This window comes from Arvicola amphibius, chromosome 12, assembly GCF_903992535.2.
Source record: "Arvicola amphibius chromosome 12, mArvAmp1.2, whole genome shotgun sequence".
Lineage (NCBI taxonomy): Eukaryota > Metazoa > Chordata > Mammalia > Rodentia > Cricetidae > Arvicola > Arvicola amphibius.
Window position 1 is genome coordinate 11,470,418 of NC_052058.2, and position 20,849 is coordinate 11,491,266.

The window sequence follows — 20,849 nt, forward strand, 5'->3', positions numbered from 1 at the left end:
GTGCCATCTGGCCTCCTGTCATAACACTCCTCAAATCCACCTCGTGTCAGGTTCCTAGCGTTGGCTAGAGCAGGCTCTCAGAGCTTAGCAAAGAAGGAGCTTTGTGAAGACAGTAGAGGGAAGACTGAAAGGAAGAGAGGAAAGCAGTGTAAGCCAGAATGGAAGGAAAACGAGGTAGATGGCAGAGAGAACATGGGAGGAGAGCTTGGAAACCTAGCTGCAGAGACTAGTGTTTCTGGTGATGTTATCTTCATGTGACTGTTTCTCTATATTTAGGAAGATTCAGAACCTATAACTTCCAAGGCCTCTACAACAAGTACACCTGGTAAGTTCAGCAGAAAACTCCCTTAACAATAGTACTGTCCAAGTAAAAAGTCTCTTTTCCCATGTTTGGACTGACCAATTGACTGCTTGCTCATCAAAAATGTTAAAGTGCCTTCTGTACATTTGAAGACTTTGATCTTTTTTCTGCCTTTTGTGATTTCAGGAATCAATGCTTTTTTTCCTGAAACTGAAATCTGTTAAATCCAACATTTTGCTAATGCTATATTGGCAAATACCTTAATATACATGTTCATGTGTGTGTTTATAGATTGAGAGTATTCATTACAGGGAACTATTTTAAACTGTTTTAAAAGAAGAAATGAAATGCACATGTTAGGTAGCATATTTCAGAACATTCTCAGTTGAGGAAACAAACTCTCCCCTTTTCTTTTTTCTCTCCAAGACAGGGTTTCTCTGTAGCTTTGGAGCCTGTCCTGTAAACAGCTCTTGTAGACCAGACTAGCCTTGACCTCAGAGAGGCTCCCAAGTGCTGGGATTAAAGACATGCACCACCACTGCCAGGCTCAAACTCTCCGTTTCTATGCAGCCATTGACTGCTAGTAGCTCTTTGTCTAGGGGCTGGGCCACATGGAATTTCCCGTGACTGTTTTGGTGTCAACTGGTGGTGTCGCTGTGCTAGTCTTGTTTGAGCATCCATGTTTTTGAGATGTCCTGGCTAGAGCTTCCCTGTCATGTCTACACATGCATTCGGCCTGGTCCTCTGACTCTTAGAAGCTTCTCATTTTCTCATCTGTGATTTTCCTGAACTTTAGGTATAGAGTTATATAGCAGATTATTATCTGGGCTTGGCGCCAAACAAGCCAGTCACTTACTCAGTGCATAGTTGTGTGTAGAAGGAGTGGTGAGTCGCTTCCCGCCACCCGGCTAGCTTTACCCAAAATAATTACACGGAAACTGTATTCTTTTAAACACTGCTTGGCCCATTAGTATTAGCCTCTTATTGACTAACACTCACATCTTGCTTTAATCCATATTTAGTAATCTGTGTAGTACCACCAGGTGGTGGCTTACCGGGAAAGATCTTAACCTGCCTCTATCTCAGAGGGGAGAGCTATGGCGACTGACTCATTGCCTTCTTCCCAGCATTCTGTTCTGTTTACTTGCCTACCTAATTTTCTGTCCTATCAAAGGGCCAAGGCAGTTTCTTTATTAACCAATGAAAGTAACACATAAACAGATGACCCTCCTCCATCAGTTGTGGATCCTTGTTATAGTCTCCATCTGTTGGGGGGAAGAAAGGTGACAGCTACATTTATCTGTAGCTATAAAGAATAATAGTATATAGTTAGAAATGAAATTGGTGTAGAAAGATGACAGTAGTACTGGTTTTCCTCTCAGAACATTTTCCCACTCTAAAAAAAAATCTTTTTGAAGTTGGCTATTTCTATCATTAACATTGTGACACCATGAACTAATTTTCCACAATCCACCTTGGTTTTTCTCTAAATGGGACTTGGTACATTATCTTTATTTTAAAAAAAAGCCAACTGTTTTTAACCCACACATATGAAACCAGGAATTCATTTAGAAAGGTTTAGAGCTTCTTTTTTTATTTTATATTTATTTATTTATTTATTGATTGATTGATTGATTATGTATACAATATTCTGTATGTATGTCTGCAGGCCAGAAGAGGGCACCAGACCTCTTTATAGATGGTTGTGAGCCACCATGTGGTTGCCGGGAATTGAACTCAGGACCTCTGGAAGAGCAGGCAGTGCTCTTAACCGCTGAGCCATCTCTCCAGCCCCTACAGCTTCTTTTTCATTTGTTTTATTCAGTTCTTAAAGTTGGCATTGTAGCCAGGCAGTGGTAGCACACACCTTTAATCACAACACTTGGAAAGGCGGGTGGATTTTTGTGAGTTCAAGGTCAACTTGGTCTACAAATCGAGTTCCAGGACAGCCAGAGCTACCTGTCTCAAAAACCCTTTCTCAAAAAACAACAAAAAGACATCACATTAAAACATTTCATTAGCCAAAAATGAGTGGGAGATTTTAAAACGCTCTTTGTTTCCAACATCGGGTTTCTCTGTAGCTTTGGAGCTTGTCCTGGAACTCGCTCTGTAGACCAAACTGGCCTCAAATTCACAGAGATCCACCTGCCTCTCCCCCCCCCCCCCCCCCCCCCAGTGCTCAGTGGTGGCCTGTGCCACCACCGCCTGGCAATATTTAAAGCCTCTTAAGCACAAAATCTCATGAAATGTTAAGTGCAACTGTGTCAGCTGTGTCAGAGGGAATGACGTATCAAGTCACCTGGGCTATCTTTGGTGAGAATATTTCCTTCTGCATTGTAGAGTGTTTAGCTCGCTGAAACTAGCACATTAACATGTTATGAACAGAGGTGTGGTGTTAAAGTTGAGTAAGAGAAAACTAGGAAATGACGAGTTGACTTACCAGAGATTCTTGGGGAAAAGCAAATGTTAAAAGACCTGGTTCAATTCCCAGCACCCACATGGCAGCTCATAACTGTCTGCAACTCCAGTTCCAGGAGATCTGACACCTTTACAGCAATGCACATAAAATTAAAAAGACTGTTAGGGAAAGATAAGTAATAGATTTGGATTTTATCTTGCAAGTATTTGTGTTGATGTGTAAGTCAGTGAAACTCTTTGGGAACACTTTAAGATTGCCTTTGTCAGCCTTGTCAATGTGGAGCTGGGGAAGACTGAGTTAAGAAAACCAGTTGGGAAATCTGCTGGAGCCAGTGGAGTAGCCAGTGGAGGTGACACACACTTTTAATTCCAGCACTCTGGGAGCAGAGGCAGGCAGATCTCTGAATTCGAGCCCAGTTTGGTCTGCAGAGCAGGTTCCAGGACAGCTAGGATTGTTACACAGAGAAACCCCTTTTTAAAAAAAAAAAAAAGTTTGGCTGGGTAAAAGTAAAAACTCTTACCTGTAATATCAGCATTTGGCAGACTTGAGGCAGCAGGATTGCCACAAGTTTGAGTCCAGCCTGGATTATATATACAATTCTAGATTACCTTGAACTACAGTGTGAGACTGTTTATTAAAAAAAAAACCAGACAAACAAAAAAGAGATTAATAGGGCCTTCTCCCTAATTGAGAGAAGGGCTTCTCCCTACTCTTCTGCTGAGGTAGTGTTTGTACTGCATCTACCAGCAATTACGTTCATCCTTCCACCTGTGTCTTCTTTGATAAGTGTCTCAGTGGTTCTTCTCCTCCCTTCCTGCTGTCTTCCATCCTCTATTACTTGGGTTAGTGTGTTGGATGTAGTTCTTATTCCATCCATCTTGGCCTCCTCCTGTTTGTTGATGTTCCCTTACTAACTGCTGACTGACAGAGTGCCTTAGCTATTCCCTTATAAAGGAAGAATTAAATATTGACCATGTAAAGGAAAATCAGTGGCAACTTTTAGGTTCATCCCTAGGTGCCTTTAACAGTTCAGAGCCTAAAGCAGGCGTCAAGGGAGTTTAAATTTAGTTTTGCATACAGTTCAAAGAGACTTTAAAGCTTCCTCTTGAGTGAAGATGTACAGAAGCCACTGAGGGGGAAACATTAGAAAACACATCACAGATTGTAATTTTATTTACTATTGGACAAAAAGTTTGAATTTAGTGGATTCTAGTGTAAATTGTGTTGATTAGTAAAAGGCCACTATCATGTTATTGCCGCTATCATTTGGATTATTTAGATTTTATGATAGAAGGGGTTTCAAGGAAACTTACTAATTTCTTCGCACTTTTTTGTTTTGTTTTGATTTGATTTTAGTTTTTGAACAAGATCTTACTATGTAGTCTTGACTCCTTGGTACTCACTGTGAAGACCAGGCTAGCCTCAAACTCAGAGCTCTTTCTGCTTCTACCTCCTGAATTTCTGTTTTAAGTTCAAAAATTATAAGATTTAGAGTCCTTTGTGTTCAGAATTTATATTTTTTATATGTATTATTACTGTGTCCATAGAATGATAGTTCTTTCGTGTCTTGTTTTGCAATGATTCTAGAAGGATCTGAGGTATATTCGTTTAATAACACTTGTTTCTTATTTTTGAAGAACCAGCTAGAAAACCTTGGGAAAGAACAAACACAATGAATGGCAGTAAGTCACCTGTCATCTCCAGGTATTGATTTTTTTCTAAGATTTATATTACATGCTTGTCTAAAAAGAAGTTAATACATTTTTATCATAGAAAACTTTTGGTTGTACAAAGGAAAACATAAAAGGCACCTATAATGCATATATTGAACAAACACTAAATTTATATTTTTGCCACTCCTGATTATCTGATAAATTCTGCTGACATGTTTGTTAATCAGATTTATTGATATTTTAGGGTAGTTTTATCCCTTTTAACTTGTTTTTTAAATTCAAATTAAAAGAAAAAACAGTGTACCAAATATTAAAATGCAACTACCACCCAAACTTAACAGTTACATGTCTTATGTCTTGGCATCCATATTTTTGCCTCTTAATAGTTTGAAAGAAACTTGCAAGTAAGTGATTTTTTTAACCTAAGTACTTCGACAGTCTCCCAAAGAACCCAGGACGTCTCCATATAACCAGAATAGAATTGCTGCCCCCACAATTAAATGTTAAACAGTAATGGAAATCTGATATAGCATTGACCAATAATGCCCCATCAGTTTCTATATAGATTTTAAAATACAGTACCAATTTGCTGTATCTCTTCAGAACTTCTAACTGGCCTGGAGAAGTGGCTCAGTGGTTGCTCTAGTGAATCCAGTTCAAGTCCTAGCACCCACAGGGGGATCCAGTGCTGTTTTCTGGCTTGTGAAGGCACTGTATTCACATGTAGACATATGTATAGGCAAAACACCTATTTGCATGTAATTCAAAATTATATAATTTAGGTGTGGTGGTACAAACATTTTAAATCTCAACATTCATGATGCACGGGCAAGTAGATCTCCGAGTTTAAGGCCAATCTGGACTACATAGTAAGTTCCGGGCCAGGCAAAACTACATAGTTACATAGTAAGACCCCATTTCAAAAAATCAAATCAATCAATAAATAATAAATTATACAAAAATATTAAAACCCAACATTTTTTAATCATAGTCAAGTTAGAGAACATAGGCTTGTTCTCTCTCTCTCTCTCTCTCTCTCTCTCACACACACACACACACACACACACACACATAATACTCAGACTGGGGATATAGCTCAGGTCAGTGTCCAGCACTGCATGAACTGGACATGGTAGCATATGCCTATAATCCCAGTACTGAGGTACAGGGGTTGGGGATGAGACAGAAGAAAGGTCAAGGTCATCCTCATCTATTTAAATTTGAGGCCAGCCTGGCCTACATGAAATCCTGTCTCCAAAGACAAAGAAAGGAAAGATAGTGTCCATAAACAGTACTTACCTATTGCTGTGCACTAACTGTGGGCAAGAACGTGGCAGTAAGAACAAACACCCTGAGATGAATGATCGCTAATATTGAAGTATCATGGTTTTCACTGAAAATCTACTGCGTTTGCATTTGATGGGAGGAAATGTTCTGTACATGCCCAGAAATAGTTAGTTTTGCATACATTAAGCTCCAGATATTTTTTAGTCTATTGCTTTGGTACTCACAGAATAGAGCTGTCTTTTCTTATGTTTTGATCCTTGGGAAGTAGGTAGCTGCAGCCTATGAAAGTAGCCTTTGTGTCATGTAAATTAGTATCAAAGTACCCTTTTAAATTTGGCAAAATAGATATTTTAAGGATAATTTATTTTTGTTTTGCTTGCTATAACTAAAAGCCTGTAAATCAGTAGTATCATGGGAGTTATCTTTTTGAAGTTCTACTGTATACCTTTAAATGGTTTCTCCCCTTCATAGACGGGATTCTCCAAGGAAAAATCAGATTGTTTTTGACAACAGGTCCTATGATTCATTACACAGGTATCATCCTGCTGTGACTTTGTGATTTCAGACTTTTCCATAACACGTCCAGGGTAGGGCTGAGCTTTTTCTACCTGGATTGGTAATCACCACAAGGGAGACTTTACTATAGTTTGAACATTTAAAGTAAAACCCTGCTACCACTCAGTGGTTGGATTTAGACATATACAAATGATAAAATGAAAAGTCAGATCATCTTACAGTGTTGGCAGCTTGAGTATTTTCCTTTAAAGACTGTTTTCTTCATGATTTTATGACAAGGCTTAGAGAATGAAATTGAAGGGCCTGTGCTGGTTTGGCTAGAACACAGGATAGTATTGTAGCCACAGATGAAGCTGATCATCACTGTAGTGAAGCAAGCACCTTTAACAGTCTGGCACCCAGCTTTCTGAGCACATGTTTTTTACAAACAAAAACAACCAAAACCCAATCCTTATAATATTAAACATACAAACCTGGGAGCTGGGCTCAGTGATCATGTCCTTAGCACATGAAATGCTTCAGTCTTGAAGTTTGGTCTTCAGCACTACCCTCCACCACCTCCTAAAGGGAAGGCCAGTATAGGGCAGTATCAATCTATTTTTTTCTTGATTGAAAACAGGCAACAATTTTTAAAAGTCTGTAGATGCTTTTTTTTTTTTAGCAATTTGTAGAATATGATAGAAAATAAAGTTAAATATTGCCGCATAATTGCTATATAGGCATCTAGGAACATTCTCTTATAGTTAAGGAAAAATGCATATTTAAACATTTAATAAATGCTCATGTCTTATTATAAGTTATAATAAAAACCCATAATTTAAAGGCAACAGATATAAAGAGGGACATGGTATTAATATGCCTGTAATCTTGGCACTTCAGATACTGAGGCAGAGCTATGAATTAAGGGTATCCTGGACTATAGTGAGACCTTGTCTCGAAGGAAGGAAGGAAGGAAGGAAGAAAGGAAGGAAGGAAGGAAGGAAGGAAGGAAGGAAGAAAGGAAGGAAGGAAGGAATGAAGGAAGGAGTGGTCAAACAACCCTTTCATAACAGTAGCAAAGTTACAGTTATGAAGAAGCAATGAAAATAATTTTATGGTTGGAGGTCACCACAACATGAGGAACTGTGTTAAAGGATCACAGCATTAGGAAGATTGAGAATTACTGACGTAGAAAGTTCCAGGACTTGCAGGACTACACAGAGCCTGTCTCAAAAGAAAAGAAATACATTAATATTACATAAAATACATTAATATTACATACAGCCATTTTTTTAAAATGTGCATCAGGTCTACTGAACACATGGATTAAATAATGCATAAAGAGGATATCTGTCCATTAGTAGTTCTGTAATTTGACTCTGGTCAAATTCTTATTTGCTAAAATTGCTTTTATGCCACTGGAAAGCAAAATATTTGGCATATTTATTTTGTCAACTTAATTTTTCCATAAACGTTCATATTACAGTCCAGCCTTTTTATTTCTTTCTTTGAGGTAGGCTAACTGTTCTCAGCAAAAGGTTTATTAGGAAAATCTGCTAGAACAGAGAAAAACAGTGCCTGTAACAGAGTCCTCTAAGTCACCTTCCTGCTCCCACACCTAGGGCCAGGGTGATGTTCTTCAAAACAAAAGAAGTGGTGATTACTCCTTTCCTTCAGTATGAAAAGTTCCCCCCTTGAGTCAATTCTTGTGGTGGTGGCGGTGGTGGTGGTGGTAGTGGTGGTGATGGATTGCATGTTAGCATGAATTAAATTTTTTTAAAGTTGCATGTTTGCACAGTTGTTTATTAATTAACATTTTAAACTGTTTAACAAATGCAGATGTGTTTATGTACTATAGCATATTTCTCAATTATGTAGATATTGTACCTGTTGGAATTTCAGAAATAGTCATAATATATCTTAGGAGAAATTTACTAATTGACCTTAAATGAGAAAGATAGAAAGCAGATTAATTAATAATTTAATTCTGGAAGGCAGTGATAAATAACCTGGGTGTATAAAAATGCAGTGTACCAACCCTTAAGAATATATACTATGCTTGACTGTACACAGAACACTGGATATTTTGCTATGGGTCTTAGATTTTAAAACTTTAGAATTAAGTAGGGTCTTCAACAAAGAAAGATGTGTCTTTATAAGAGGAGAATCAGTTCTATATATAAATCTGCAGTATTTGGTAAACAAAGTTTCTGCAAGTTACTGTTTAAGCAGATGCCCAAATAAGCTAAAATTGGGTGTCTTGGTTTTGTTTCATAAAACTTTTTAAGCATTAATATGTTTTGATATTAAAGCAAATTAAGTATTTCATCTCCATAAACAATGCCTTTGGATTTGAAGTGTTGCATCTTAAGAATTATGAAATATAACTTTATAGTAAGTTATGTGTGTTGGATCTTTGTTCAGATAATTTGCTAATCCTGGTACTCTGCAAAATTGAAATAATGAGTTCACTAATGGTCTGTAGAATGGTTACTGTCTTAAACCAGAAAATGAAGATGTGAGCAACTGAAACTTCAGGTTCCCTCTGAGGATTGGAGAGGGAGCCATGACTGATTTATTTTATCTTGAAACTTATGTTTGAAATATGCCTATTCTATAGGACATTTTACTGTGTAAAAATTGAATAAAAGCTAAACTTTTGAAAGTGCAGTTGTAATTGAGAGCTTCTGTCTTAGAATTGCCCAGTTTTTATTTTTCTGTTTTCTTTCTTTTCAAAACAAAGTAAATTTATGGACTTTATGGCAACATAGTGCCAATTGAATGTGAGAGTATGCTTCTAACCTAATAATCATTTTTCAACATTTTTATTTCAGTGCTTAAAAAGGAAGCATATAAACAAAGAAACTAGGCTTACTAAACTATTTTTTCCTATAAACTGAGGCTCAGAACTTATAAACTGATCTATGATAAAATATTTAAGATATTAAAGCTTACCCTTTATTGATTTGCTTGATATTTAATACATAATACAAAGTTTCAAAAGCACCAAAAATGACTGTGTTATATATAAGCCTTGGGAGTTTCAGCTGGCCACTTTGTCATGTCCGTGGTCAGCATGCCCAGTGTCACCTGGTCCAAGGGAGTACTGTCTTCTGTTTTCTTAAAGGAGCATCGCCATGTTGTCACGCTTTTCAACTCTTTTCAATAGATGAAAGTGAGAAAAGTGAAAGATTTTCTGCTTCCTGTTCGAATCAGTCCTACAATTTTGACAGTTGACTTTTTAGTAAAATGTGTTTATGAAATTAAATATGGCATTGAGGTGGCAATTTTACAGTTACTTGCAAACTCATTAAATGTTATAAATATAATTTATCTGTACTGGAAATTTCTTTTGTACAGACCCAAATCTACACCTTTGTCACAGCCCAGTGCCAATGGAGTCCAGACAGAAGGACTTGACTATGACAGACTGAAGCAGGTTGGTACTCAGTATGCTTCCTTTAACATTTCTTTTTTAAAGGGGGAACAGGGGACCTTGCACACATACATTGTATACATGGGAATACTCCAAAAGATCACACACAGTTGCAAATATTTTAGACAAATTAAAATGGCCATATTCATCCCTTATTGCACATCTCAATTCTTTTCTGGTTAAGTGAGTTCCCTTTAAGTTCCAGCAGCAGTGAAGGGGACATGGTGTGGTCATGTAACTTCAAGCTTAGATGCAAGGACAGTAACAGTGGGCTTCCACCTTTCTCTTAACATATTAGCAAAAATAAACCAAACAAATCTGAACAAATTTGATTTTGGCAAGAAGTATGGGAAATGGACACTTTTGCATACTTAGGATTTCTTTTTTTTTTTTTTTCTTTTTTTGAGACAGGGTTTCTCTGTAGCTTTGGAGCATACTTAGGATTTCTAAGAAGCAGTTTGACAAAAGCAAATCTCCAACTTTTGACTCCATCAGTTTTATTCGAAGTGATTTATAAACATTGATTGGTGCAAAAAATAAAGGAATTTTAGCAGGTTGATAGTCATCAACTTCATTTGTACGTGAAAAGCTTTTTCCTTAATGAACTTTAAGAGATAATTTAAAAATTTCTGAAGTGCACAGTATAATACATAATTTAAGAGAAATTAATTCCTTCTAAAAATAGCTGCTGTTTTTCACCTATGAAAATTGTGGTTCTTTCTATTGTTCTTTTAACTTTGAATGTACTTTTTTTTTAAGTACATTGGTGTTTTGCCTGCAGATGTGTCTGTATGAGGGCATCAGATGTCCTAGAACAGGAGTTACAGACAGCTACAGAGCATCATTTAAATATATATGTACATCTATAACACATATGTACATCCTACTCGCACACGAAATACTAGCCACATAAACAGAATAGATGATGCTGGAAAGATGGTTTAGTAGGTAGGAGTGTTTGCTGCTATTGCAGCGGACCTACATCCCTTTCTGAATACCCACATATTCTCTTAAAATCACACAATTTCAGAGGATCTGGTGTCCTCTTTTGGCCTGTTTGGACATCAGACACACATGTGGCACACATGCATGCAGGCAAAATACTCATACATGGAAAATTTTTTTTAAAAATCAGTTTAAATAAAAATAAATATTTTACTTAACCTAAATATATTAAAAATGAATTCAATATGTGCACAATGTTTTGTTGTTTTAATCGAGTGTTTGATTAAATTTTTATTTAGTGAATTATTTCCTATCTCAGAGGCCAGAATGGGGGATATCAGCTCCCTTAGAACTAGAGTTACAAAGGGTTGTGAACAGCCATATGCGTTGGAACCAAGCCTGAGTCTTCTGCAAGAGCCAGCCCCCACATTATTTTCTTAATAAGTCTGAGATCTGATGCTTGGTTTACATTTACAGTCCATCTCTTTTTAGACTAACTTCATGTTTGGAACTCAGCAGCTATGTGTGGCTGGTGCCTGCTTTGTTAGGTCCTTGAAATAGCACTTGGCAGCTCTGGTGGTTCCTAAGAGATTGCCATACTTCATATATGGTGACAAATCTGCCCAGAGCTAATTGTCCAGTAACATCTTCCTCGAAACTGATTTATGCATCATCACTTCGATGTTGCCAGAGGATTGGGTCTCACAGCTATCTGAATTATGCTTCTCTGTATGACAGAGCTGGCTGTTTGAGTTCTCGTCTTTCCATTTCATATTATAAGGAAGAAATATTTAAGCAGAATTTACTAAGGCTAGTCTTCTAAGAAATAGACTTGAAACTAGAATCAGAAGTTATGGGGTGGAGGGACCCTGGAAACAAGTGCCCCCTTGTAAGTAAGTACAAGGGTTTGATCTCTGGACACATGTGAACAAGCTGGGCACGTTAGTGTGCAGTATCCTCAGCTAGCCTGACCTACTTGGTGAGTTCCAGGCTGTCAAGAGATTCTTAGGGGTGTTGGGAGTGTGGTCATCACATGGGCACAGATGGAAGACAACCTGTACTTGTAAGAGTAATACCCAAGGCTGTCCTCTGGTCGTGCACATACACACAAAAGAACTTAAATATATTTCATGATGTTTTAAGTTTTGACCTGAACAAGAAACTTCTTAGATGTCATTTCATCTGTTTGTTTCATGTTGTTTTCTCTTGATACTTCAGGACATTTTAGATGAAATGAGAAAAGAACTGACAAAGCTGAAGGAAGAGCTTATTGATGGTGAGTACCTGGCTCTTCCAGAGGGGCTAACCTTGACTTAGGTTGTTGGGAAGCTGCTGTCCTCCTAGAATGGGAGTTATTTGTAAAAATGAAGATAGTCAGGGTTTCTTTGGAGCCTGTCCTGGAACTAGCTCTTGTAGACCAGGCTGGTCTTAAACTCACAGAGATAAACAGGATTTCTAAGTGTCAAGTGTAGTATTCGGTGGAAACCAGTCAGGCAGATTTCTCACTAAGACATTACTCATTGTCTTCTGTATACAAGGGAGGGGCCTAGTAAATATTATCACATGTGATTCAAATCTTTGTGATATTAAAGATGTATGCAATGAAGATTTAAATTTTGTATCTTTTTATGACAGTTTGAACAGACTTCTCAGGAGTAAATCATTATCTGTATCTCTTTCCTTGTGTATTGACTTTGAAAACCATTCCTTTCATCACAGCAATCAGGCAGGAACTGAGCAAGTCGAACACTGCATAGAGAAGCAAACTGAGGAGAGACAGGACTGAATCTGGAGAAAAACAAAACTTCCTACAAACAACTGTTAACACCCCCTACGATTTTTAAGCTGTGAGAAGAAACTGGATACACAGTCAGGAGGGAAAAACGCGCCAACCTCTGAAAACTTTCAGATGCAGCAACTCTGAATCAGCTGCGCCCTCCCAGCGTGCTGCTCTTGTCCTGACCCTTACTGCAGGATGAAGAATTGTGTTTGCGTTCCCAAGCAGTGCTAAACCCGTCAGGCAAGAAGTATTTTCATGTCTAGGTGAAACTGCACGTTTTCCACAATCCATTGCTAAAATAAAGAAGAGAAAGGCTTAGGGGGTTTTTAAGAAGGCGCTGATGAAGCATTTAATTTAGCAAGTTCTGCTGTTGCATTGTAAACGTTTCTCTCAGGTTTGTCTTCCTATCATATTTGATATTCCGTGAAGAGTTAAGATCATAAAATATGGAACATATGGAATTGTATGTGCTTTCAAAGGGTGGTATTTATCAGAAAGGTCCTACAATGTTTAGTCCCACTTGAGGAATTTTAGAATGATAGGAAGTCTTTCGGGTTAGCCTTCATGCAGTTTTGTAGTTTAAAACAAAATCCGTCCAGAATTTAAAGATTTAGATGCCTTCCTAAATTGTTACAATGCTTTACCAAATCTATGACTTATATATAACAAACAGTGGTCAAATGTAAAACATTCTATGATAGATTTACTGTAGGTTTTCAACCTTTTTTAGACTTATGCATGCGGACATTTTTATAATATAATTACAATCACCACAAAGTTAGCTTTTTTAATTACAGACAATAATGCATGTCACACTAATATGTAGTGGCCTTTTCAAGGCCTAGTCCCAGGGAAAATATTTTGTAGAATATAGGGAAGTGGGAGGACGGGGAGGAATAATTTTTTATTTAAAGTTAATTCTGCACTATCTTTTTTTCTCAATAATCTGCATGAATTATAATGAGAAACACCTTGTGACTTTAATCGATAAACATGTTAACAAAACCAAGTACTTAATCTTTTACGTCATGTCTTCAGCTGTTTGTATTTTAACCAGCAATTTCAATGGTCTGAAGCATGATTCTGAGCTTCACATGAGTTATGTCTCGCTGTGGAACTCAAAAAGTTTGATCCCTGAATTTGGCAGTTGCTGTCACTAGGTCCCTGCAGTGCTGCAGGTGTTTGGGTACATACTCCTGACTTTGAAGCTGCTCTTGACCTCTGCTGTGCTAAAATACAGGAAATATCAATGATGGCAGCAATTAGGGTCACAGGAATCACCAGGTAACGGGAAACCCATGGGGAATTCTGCAGTTTTCTTTAGTAAAACTGAAGTGAGACTTAGGTGGTAGGAAGGGTCTGATGCTGTTAGACCCTGAGGGTGTGTGTGTGTGTGTGTGTGAGAGAGAGAGAGAGAGAGAGAGAGAGAGAGAGAGAGAGAGAGAGAGAGAGAGAGAGAGAGAGAGAGAGAGAGAGAGCGCATGTGATGAGGATGCGTTCTACCCCTTTATGATATAATTGGCAAGGTTAAAATAGGGAGAAAGTCTATTTGTTGTAATGTTAGCTGCTTTTTGGAAAATCTAGGAAATCAAAACTTCTCCAGGCTCTCCATCACAATTTATGCTTGAGTTATTACTGTGCCATACTTGCTTTGGAATCTTTTACTAAAAAAGAAAATGGAAGAAATAACCCACTTTCATTTGCTTTCTAGATTTCAGACTTCTCAGTTTTAAAACAAAGCTTGGTGATAGCGTGGTTTTCTAAACACTACAGTTCGCAGTCATTACAGAGAAGTCGATTGAGGATTTTTTTCCTTTTTAAGAGTTTGTTTCTGTAGAAACTTCATTTTTAGATTAAACTGTGAGGGATGAGCTATCATCGTTCAAATACACAGCTCTTTCTACCCATTATTGTCATGCAGTAATAGTAAAGGCATTAATGATGCGGCAAGCTTATAAGTTGTTCTCTACAAGAAATAGGTGTTTCATTTTACTGTTGAACTTGGATTATGCAGCTACTTTAATAATGTAAATGTGTACATCCCTTACAGATCTGATCAAAAATCACTTTTGATTTGTTGCTGAAGTGAAATATATAGTAGGTAGAGACTGGATATAAGTGGTCCAAAGTGAGACAGAGTACTAAAGGCAAATGCTAAGTCCTAAAAGAAACTGGTTTATGCACTAAACGTTTTGTGCCTTGGTCTAATATTTAACACAATGTCTGTGTAAGATGATAAAAAAAAAGAACCAGTGTTGACTCATGCTATATCCTCCCATAATATTGCATTATCCCACATGGCTAAATGTATTCCTTCTTAGAAGCTTAATTGGACTATTCTATGCGTTCACTGTCGTTAGAGATTTCAGTGATTAAAATGGGAAACAGAAACTTAGGTTATTTTCCCGAAACCGTTCCCTGGAAGCATATGATGATGATGGGTTTTGCTTTTGTGTGTTGAATGTCTTCAGCTGAGTACAGTTTAGGGACCCTTTCTGACTACAGGAAGGCACTGCTCTCTTCAACACTGTGATCTGACCTGCGACAACTCCGTACAACACACTTTGTGAATGGCTAGCAAGTCGATAGCAAACTAACTGAATGTACAACCTTAGTGCTGGTGCTGAAATCTCTGAAGAATAGTCGTCATGATCAAAGTCTGTCTGAAGACTTAGAGACATGTGTGTTAATCAGAACTAGAGATGAAACACTGGTGAATGTTGAATCCTCATGCTGCAGGTGTGTTCCTGTTTAGGTTTTCAGTTCTCTGCTGTTTTTACCATACCTGTTTCATTTAAATTTCCTACACGCTAACTTCATTTGTGCGATTGAAATAAAATTTCAGTATATACATGTTTCTTGTTTGTGACACTTAGATGACCTCCTGTTAATTCTAAACCAAGTGATACTGGGTGAAATTTAGCACCTAATGAAGCCCAAGGCTTCACTGTTTACAGTTTACACATCCTGCCACTGTTCTTTAAGATTTCATCAAAATCAGGAATAGTAAATAACACAAAGGGAATATCTAATGATCTCTCTGCCTTTTATTTTGAAGTGAGTGTTGTGTGTCCTTATATTTTACATTTTCTCAGCACACCTTGACACAGTGTCTTTTATAGTCAAGATGGTGAAAAATGTTTTCCATTTTTGTTCTAGAACATGATCATATATTTCATCTCTTACACAGCACAGTTCATTTTTGTTCATATAATTTGCAGATTAAAGGCTATTGCCAAGAAATTAACTTTAAATGTAGTAGTCTGTACTATCTAGTGTTTTTCTACATTATACTAATCTCTTTATATTGGCTCTGTGTCTTTAAGTCTCAGCATTTTTATCTATTATAAAGTATCAGTTTTGAGTTCTATTTTGAAACTGTAATTTCTTCATTAGAAGTACAACAGTCTTGTATTTTCCTTTTACCAGACCCCTGCCTCTATCCCAAGCTGTCCTCCTTTTTTTGAACTACGTGTTTCTGGCTTTAATTTTCAGCCGTTATGTAGCCAGTGTTGTGAGAAGCCCAGCTGATTTTTCCTTGTGTCCTAACTCACGTTTCTGCCTTCTCTACATATTAGTCACTTCTCATTCAGAAATGAATTAAGCAGCAGATGCTAAGCTTTTCAGTTTCCCTGGCTTAAGCTACTGTCTCCTAAGTTTATCCTCTTTTCAGTGCTGCTGTGAGGAACTCATGCTTTTAGGCGCAGGGCGTGAAGGTGAGCTGCAGGACCCGTAGTTTGTTCATGTGGCTGTGAGAATTGTTTGAGCTCTTTACCATGGTCTCTGATCCTGTGGACATAACCCGCAATCCAGTATTCTGGAGACAGAAACAGGAGGATTTTGAGTTTGAGGTCAGGCTGGACTGCATAAATAGACTTAGTCTAAAACAAATCCATCGAGTCCTATGGGTCATAGCATGAAAATGATGTTGTATAAGACAGTGTAAAGGGAGTGCCTGTCCATTTATCTAGTTGAGAAAAACCATTTTCCTTAGACATTCTATTTAGTTTTCACTTCCAAACTCCAACCTGTTCCTAGTAGTGCCATTTTTATTTTTAGTAGAATTGGTATGTGATTATCTCCCCAGAACTCTGAGAAATATAAAAGGATCCTAAGAGTTTACTGGATTTGATACCTCTGACGTTTTGGTAAGAGCCATTTACCCATTTCTAAGTTCAGTGCTTCTTCTGAAGTCAAAACTTGCTGTATTTTAAGGAGTCTAACTAAACAATTAGTCTGGTCAGTATTTTGTGTGAAGATCGTGGAGACGATGTACTTCACAGGAGTTGTTTTTTGTTGAGCATACACCCATTTGACTGAGAAGCTAAAATTTGCAATCTCTCAAGAAAAGCCATCTATATATGCCAAATATTCTTGGGGGTAGGGGAACTGTGATATAGTTTTTCTCTATTGCCAACATCAGAATAGGCTGTGGATTAAATCTCATTCCCTTGTGATTTTTTTTTTAAGTACCTTGATGATTTTTTGAAGTACCAAGGTTCTTCTTAATGTCTTTGGTGTGGGTAAATGCGTACGTGGATGTGCAAGTAGAGATCAGTGTTGGCCCTCACCACCCACTTCTTTTGAGATCAGGTCTCTCATGACCCTTTGAGAGCTCAAATTCAGCTAGCCCCGGGGACCCTCCTGTCTCTGCCTCCTAGTGCTGGCCTTCCTAATTTGTGCCACTACACGCAGCATTTTTACATGGGTTCTGGGATCTAATTCTGGCCCTTGTGCTTCCTAAGGAGGTACTTTTCCAGTTTAGCATAGCTTTCTTGCCTTGCCCCTTTTTCCTTTATATTTTAATGTTGGAAAAATGAAACGGTCCAATTTTTAAACTCTTATGGTTGATTAGTTGATTAGAAAAGAAAGTTAAATGGTACAGTAAATTTATGGGATAAGAGACAGGTATTTCCCATCAGTAGACTACTAGTGAATAGTCAACTCATACAAGGAAAACTGAGCTTTTTGGCAAAAATGTAAATTTGAAAATGAAGTATGAACTGTGTTAATTTGTAAAGCAACAGTCACTGAAAGGGTTAACTTGGTCGTGATGACTTAAGATGGTAAAAGGAATTTGCTACAGTCATTGATCATATCCATTGAAATCTAAAGATACAGATGAACGTGAGGAGTGGGGGGTTGAGAAATAGCGTTTCCCTTCAGTTATAGATGCTTTCTGTTGTATAAACTCACTGAAATGTTAGCACCACGTGCGCCAGGCACCCTGTAGGTCTCCAGTGCTTGCTCATTAACATACAGGAGAGAGAACTGAGGCATCAGTTAAGTGTTTGGACTAGAGATCTGTCACTGTACCCTAGTTTGAAGGTTACCAGGTACTCGAATATCACACAGCCTTAGAAGGTTCTGGTGTAGGACCCTAGGATTCCTGGGTAATGGGAGACCTTGATCAGGGTCACAAGCATACCACTGAGCTCATCACTAAAGCCAGCCCTTTCTAAACATAAATTAATCTGTTGTAATAGAAATTAGAAATGCCCATGTGCTTCATTAAAGAGCTGTTTGTAAGTGACCATTTATTGTTCCGCAAATCTGGTTTAGTTGTCTCCTTTTGACTCCAGGAAGATTTCTTTAGCAGTAGATAATAGACTCCTTTTCTTAAAAAAAAAAAAAAAAATCTCTTAATACAGGTAGTGAACGATATTGCCAGTTGGTATGGTGTTAGTGGTGGTTCTTCCAAGTAGGCTTAGAACATATACACAGGCAGACCAGTCAGTCTGAAAGTGACAAAGGAAGGACGTGGGCACATATTCTGTCGTCGTAGGATTGCAGTGTGTATGAGGCTCTGGATTGATCCCTGGCACTGAAGAAATCAAAATGTAGTAAATGTGACACAGAAACCTTTTTCAAGGTATTATCTAAAAATGTCTGAAATTCAGCATTCCTTAGTTCTATCTACACAGCTTTTTATGTGCTTCATTCATATGGCATTAAACGCTTATTTTCTTTTATGATTTTCAACTTGTTCTGGGTGAGACATACCAGCATAAGATTGTCATTCCACTGCCAGGTTGAACCTGGATGTAGGCATATTTTGGCATTTGATATTTTAACTTGTAGAATTTCCCCACATGTTTTTACCCTTGAGTCTAAGGTCTGTCTATCTTGAGGTCTTGTCTTACCACTTTATAGTCACAAGCCCTACCCGATGCTAAAGCACCAGGCTTCCATTGTGTGTCAGGAGAACTCAGAACTGAGCTGACTTAGCCCTTCAGAGACTGAGATGGTGCATGGTACCATCTTTGCACTTTGCCTAGGAGAACGATCTCAGAGAAAGGTAATTGGGAAGGTATCACTATTTAGAAAAAAAACCGTTTTAAAAATCTAGTTACCACTGGAGTGGGGGTGGGGCAATTCCAGGACTTTGCTTCTCCTAGGCTTGTCATATCACTTGCTGACAATGATCCAGGCACATATGTGTGGAGTGCAGTACTTTTTCAGGTGTGTCCTCTTGTTTCCATGTTCCTGAGGCAGGCATGGAGTTGGGGCCCTGCGTGCCATATTGCTCGTCTGTAAGGTCCCTTCTACCTCTGAAATTTAGTTGGGTTTCTTCATTATTCTGTCCTCTGTAGTTGTGGTTGGTTTGTTATTTGACTCAAGAAACAGAATTTTTTATGCCTATGGATGTTTTCCTGCGTGTATGTCTGTGCACCACATATGTGCCCTGGTGCCTTTGGAGGACAAAAGAGGGCATCATATCTTCTGGGACTGAGGTTTTGATGCTGTAGCTATCCTTTTGATGATGGGGCTTCTAGAAAGAGTAGAAAATGTTGTTAACTGCACTCTGATCTTAAAGAGCAGCCTCTAATGTTTAAAAAGACTAGATTATGTTCAGTGAAAAGCTTACATCCTGTTTATGAATAAGGAAGTATCAGTAGGTGGCTATCTTGAGGTCAGAAGTGTTCTGGTAGGCATTGGTTATTGTTGGTCCATTCTGCATCATTTGTATGCTTTCATAAGATGAAATGCTGGGGACAACTTGGTGGCCTCAGTAGAGGCGTATGCTGTCAGAAAGACCAGTGTTTTTTGCTGATGTCATGGGGTGGTGCTCAGACCTGTGCTCTAGTGTGCTGTCAGTGATAGACAGCCCTGGGTGTTGTCTTCATGCTTCATGATCTGTTTCTAAGCTTGGGAAGTTAGCAACCTCACCGTCCTTCTTCCTGGAGAGCACGCCCCTCAGCAGTGTTCTTTCTGCTTGTGTCCTGTGAGCCAGCTGTGTCACTGTGCCATGTCACTGTCAGCTTGGAACAAAGAATGACACCACACTTTTCTTCTCTGCTCTTATTTTATAAATCCATTTCTTCCTGGTTTCTTGTTTTTAACTCAGTCTTTACAGTTAAAGGCCAGGCGCCCCTTTGACACTGAGTTTTCTCATCCTTGGCTTGCTTTTCAGGAGTCTTGCTGTATGTATTGGCATTCATCTCTCATTGACGGGACTTGTTTTTCATGATGTATGTATGTGGTGGGAAGGATCGAGTTATTCTCATACATGTGAGCAAACCAGGATAGAGTTCTTAAATTCTATCTCGAGACATCTGTAGTGGGTAGAAAATATCTCTATGATACATGTTTATAATAAGGGAGGTACTTTTGAGGAAGCCTTTCTACCATCTGTAATCGTAGGCACGCACTGAATCTCTGATGTCCCCCATTGGCAGACAGAAGGTTACTACTGCATCTGTTCTTTATCCAGAACAGAACTCAGACAGTTGCCTGGGGGTTCCATCTAGAAATGCAAACCTGGTGAGCTTCTGGGAGTCAGTGAGGAGGCCCAGGTGTAGCGTGTAAGCCATTCCTAGCATTGATTTTTCTTTTTTAGGAGTTAGGGAATCAGTGATGCCCCTTCCTTGCTAAAGAACCAGATTTAGATCCTTACATGCATTTTTCTTCTCAGACCTCAAGTTGATAAACCAAAAACATACACTAGAATAGCACAATGGTTGAAAGTTTAAGGGGCAGTCTTAGAGTTGAGGTGGATAGTCAGAACCTGTGCCCTTACTTAGAGAATACGCTGGACTTGTAGTCTCATGTCATCTTGCTTTGCTGCAAATGTTAGAAATGTGCACGCGTATCCTTCAGCGCTGTCCAGAGTTGCTAAAGGATGATAAACACTGCAGCCTATGAACTGGGACTTTGGTACTCTAAAGTCAAGTGTGGAAACAGCATCACTGAAGTCAGGCTGTAGGAGTTAAGTAGACACCTGTATGAAAGAGTTTTAATTCTAAATCATTTGCCAACTGGAACCTTGTGTATCTTATCTCAGTGAATAGTGTGGATTATAGGCTTTGCTAAAATTCAGGAGAAATGAAACTGGCCACAACTTACTGTAAATTTTATAGCTTACTGTAAAATTTTGCTTGATTGACTGAAATTGTTTGAAAGTGTATGAAACACAATTTCATCGTCAGGAAACACCATCATCCAAGCTTGGCACGTGCTTTAAGAAAGGGAAATAGAAGAGAGGGTGAGAAGGCAAGATGGTTGGCTTGGTA

The 20,849-nt window shown here is 38.3% G+C and overlaps 2 protein-coding genes across 14 annotated transcripts in view; one reads left to right on the top strand and one right to left on the bottom strand.

Moving 5' to 3' along the window:
- Enah (ENAH actin regulator) overlaps nucleotides 1–13,732 on the top strand; it is a 111,038-nt gene extending 97,306 nt beyond the window's left edge. For 3 of the 5 annotated variants that reach the window (XM_038349374.1, XM_042056057.1, XM_038349375.1), the window contains 5 exons: nucleotides 277–325; nucleotides 4,358–4,424; nucleotides 9,536–9,614; nucleotides 11,775–11,832; nucleotides 12,276–13,732. In XM_038349374.1, the coding sequence (XP_038205302.1) occupies nucleotides 277–325; nucleotides 4,358–4,424; nucleotides 9,536–9,614; nucleotides 11,775–11,832; nucleotides 12,276–12,313 (291 nt within the window). In that variant the 3' untranslated portion in view covers nucleotides 12,314–13,732. Of the gene's footprint in view, nucleotides 1–276; nucleotides 326–4,357; nucleotides 4,425–6,151; nucleotides 6,215–9,535; nucleotides 9,615–11,774; nucleotides 11,833–12,275 lie in introns of all 5 variants that reach the window. The other 2 variants (XM_038349372.1, XM_038349373.1) reach the window with 1 other exon arrangement.
- Dusp10 (dual specificity phosphatase 10) overlaps nucleotides 1–20,849 on the bottom strand; it is a 550,627-nt gene that overhangs the window by 401,211 nt on the left and 128,567 nt on the right. The window lies entirely within an intron of this gene.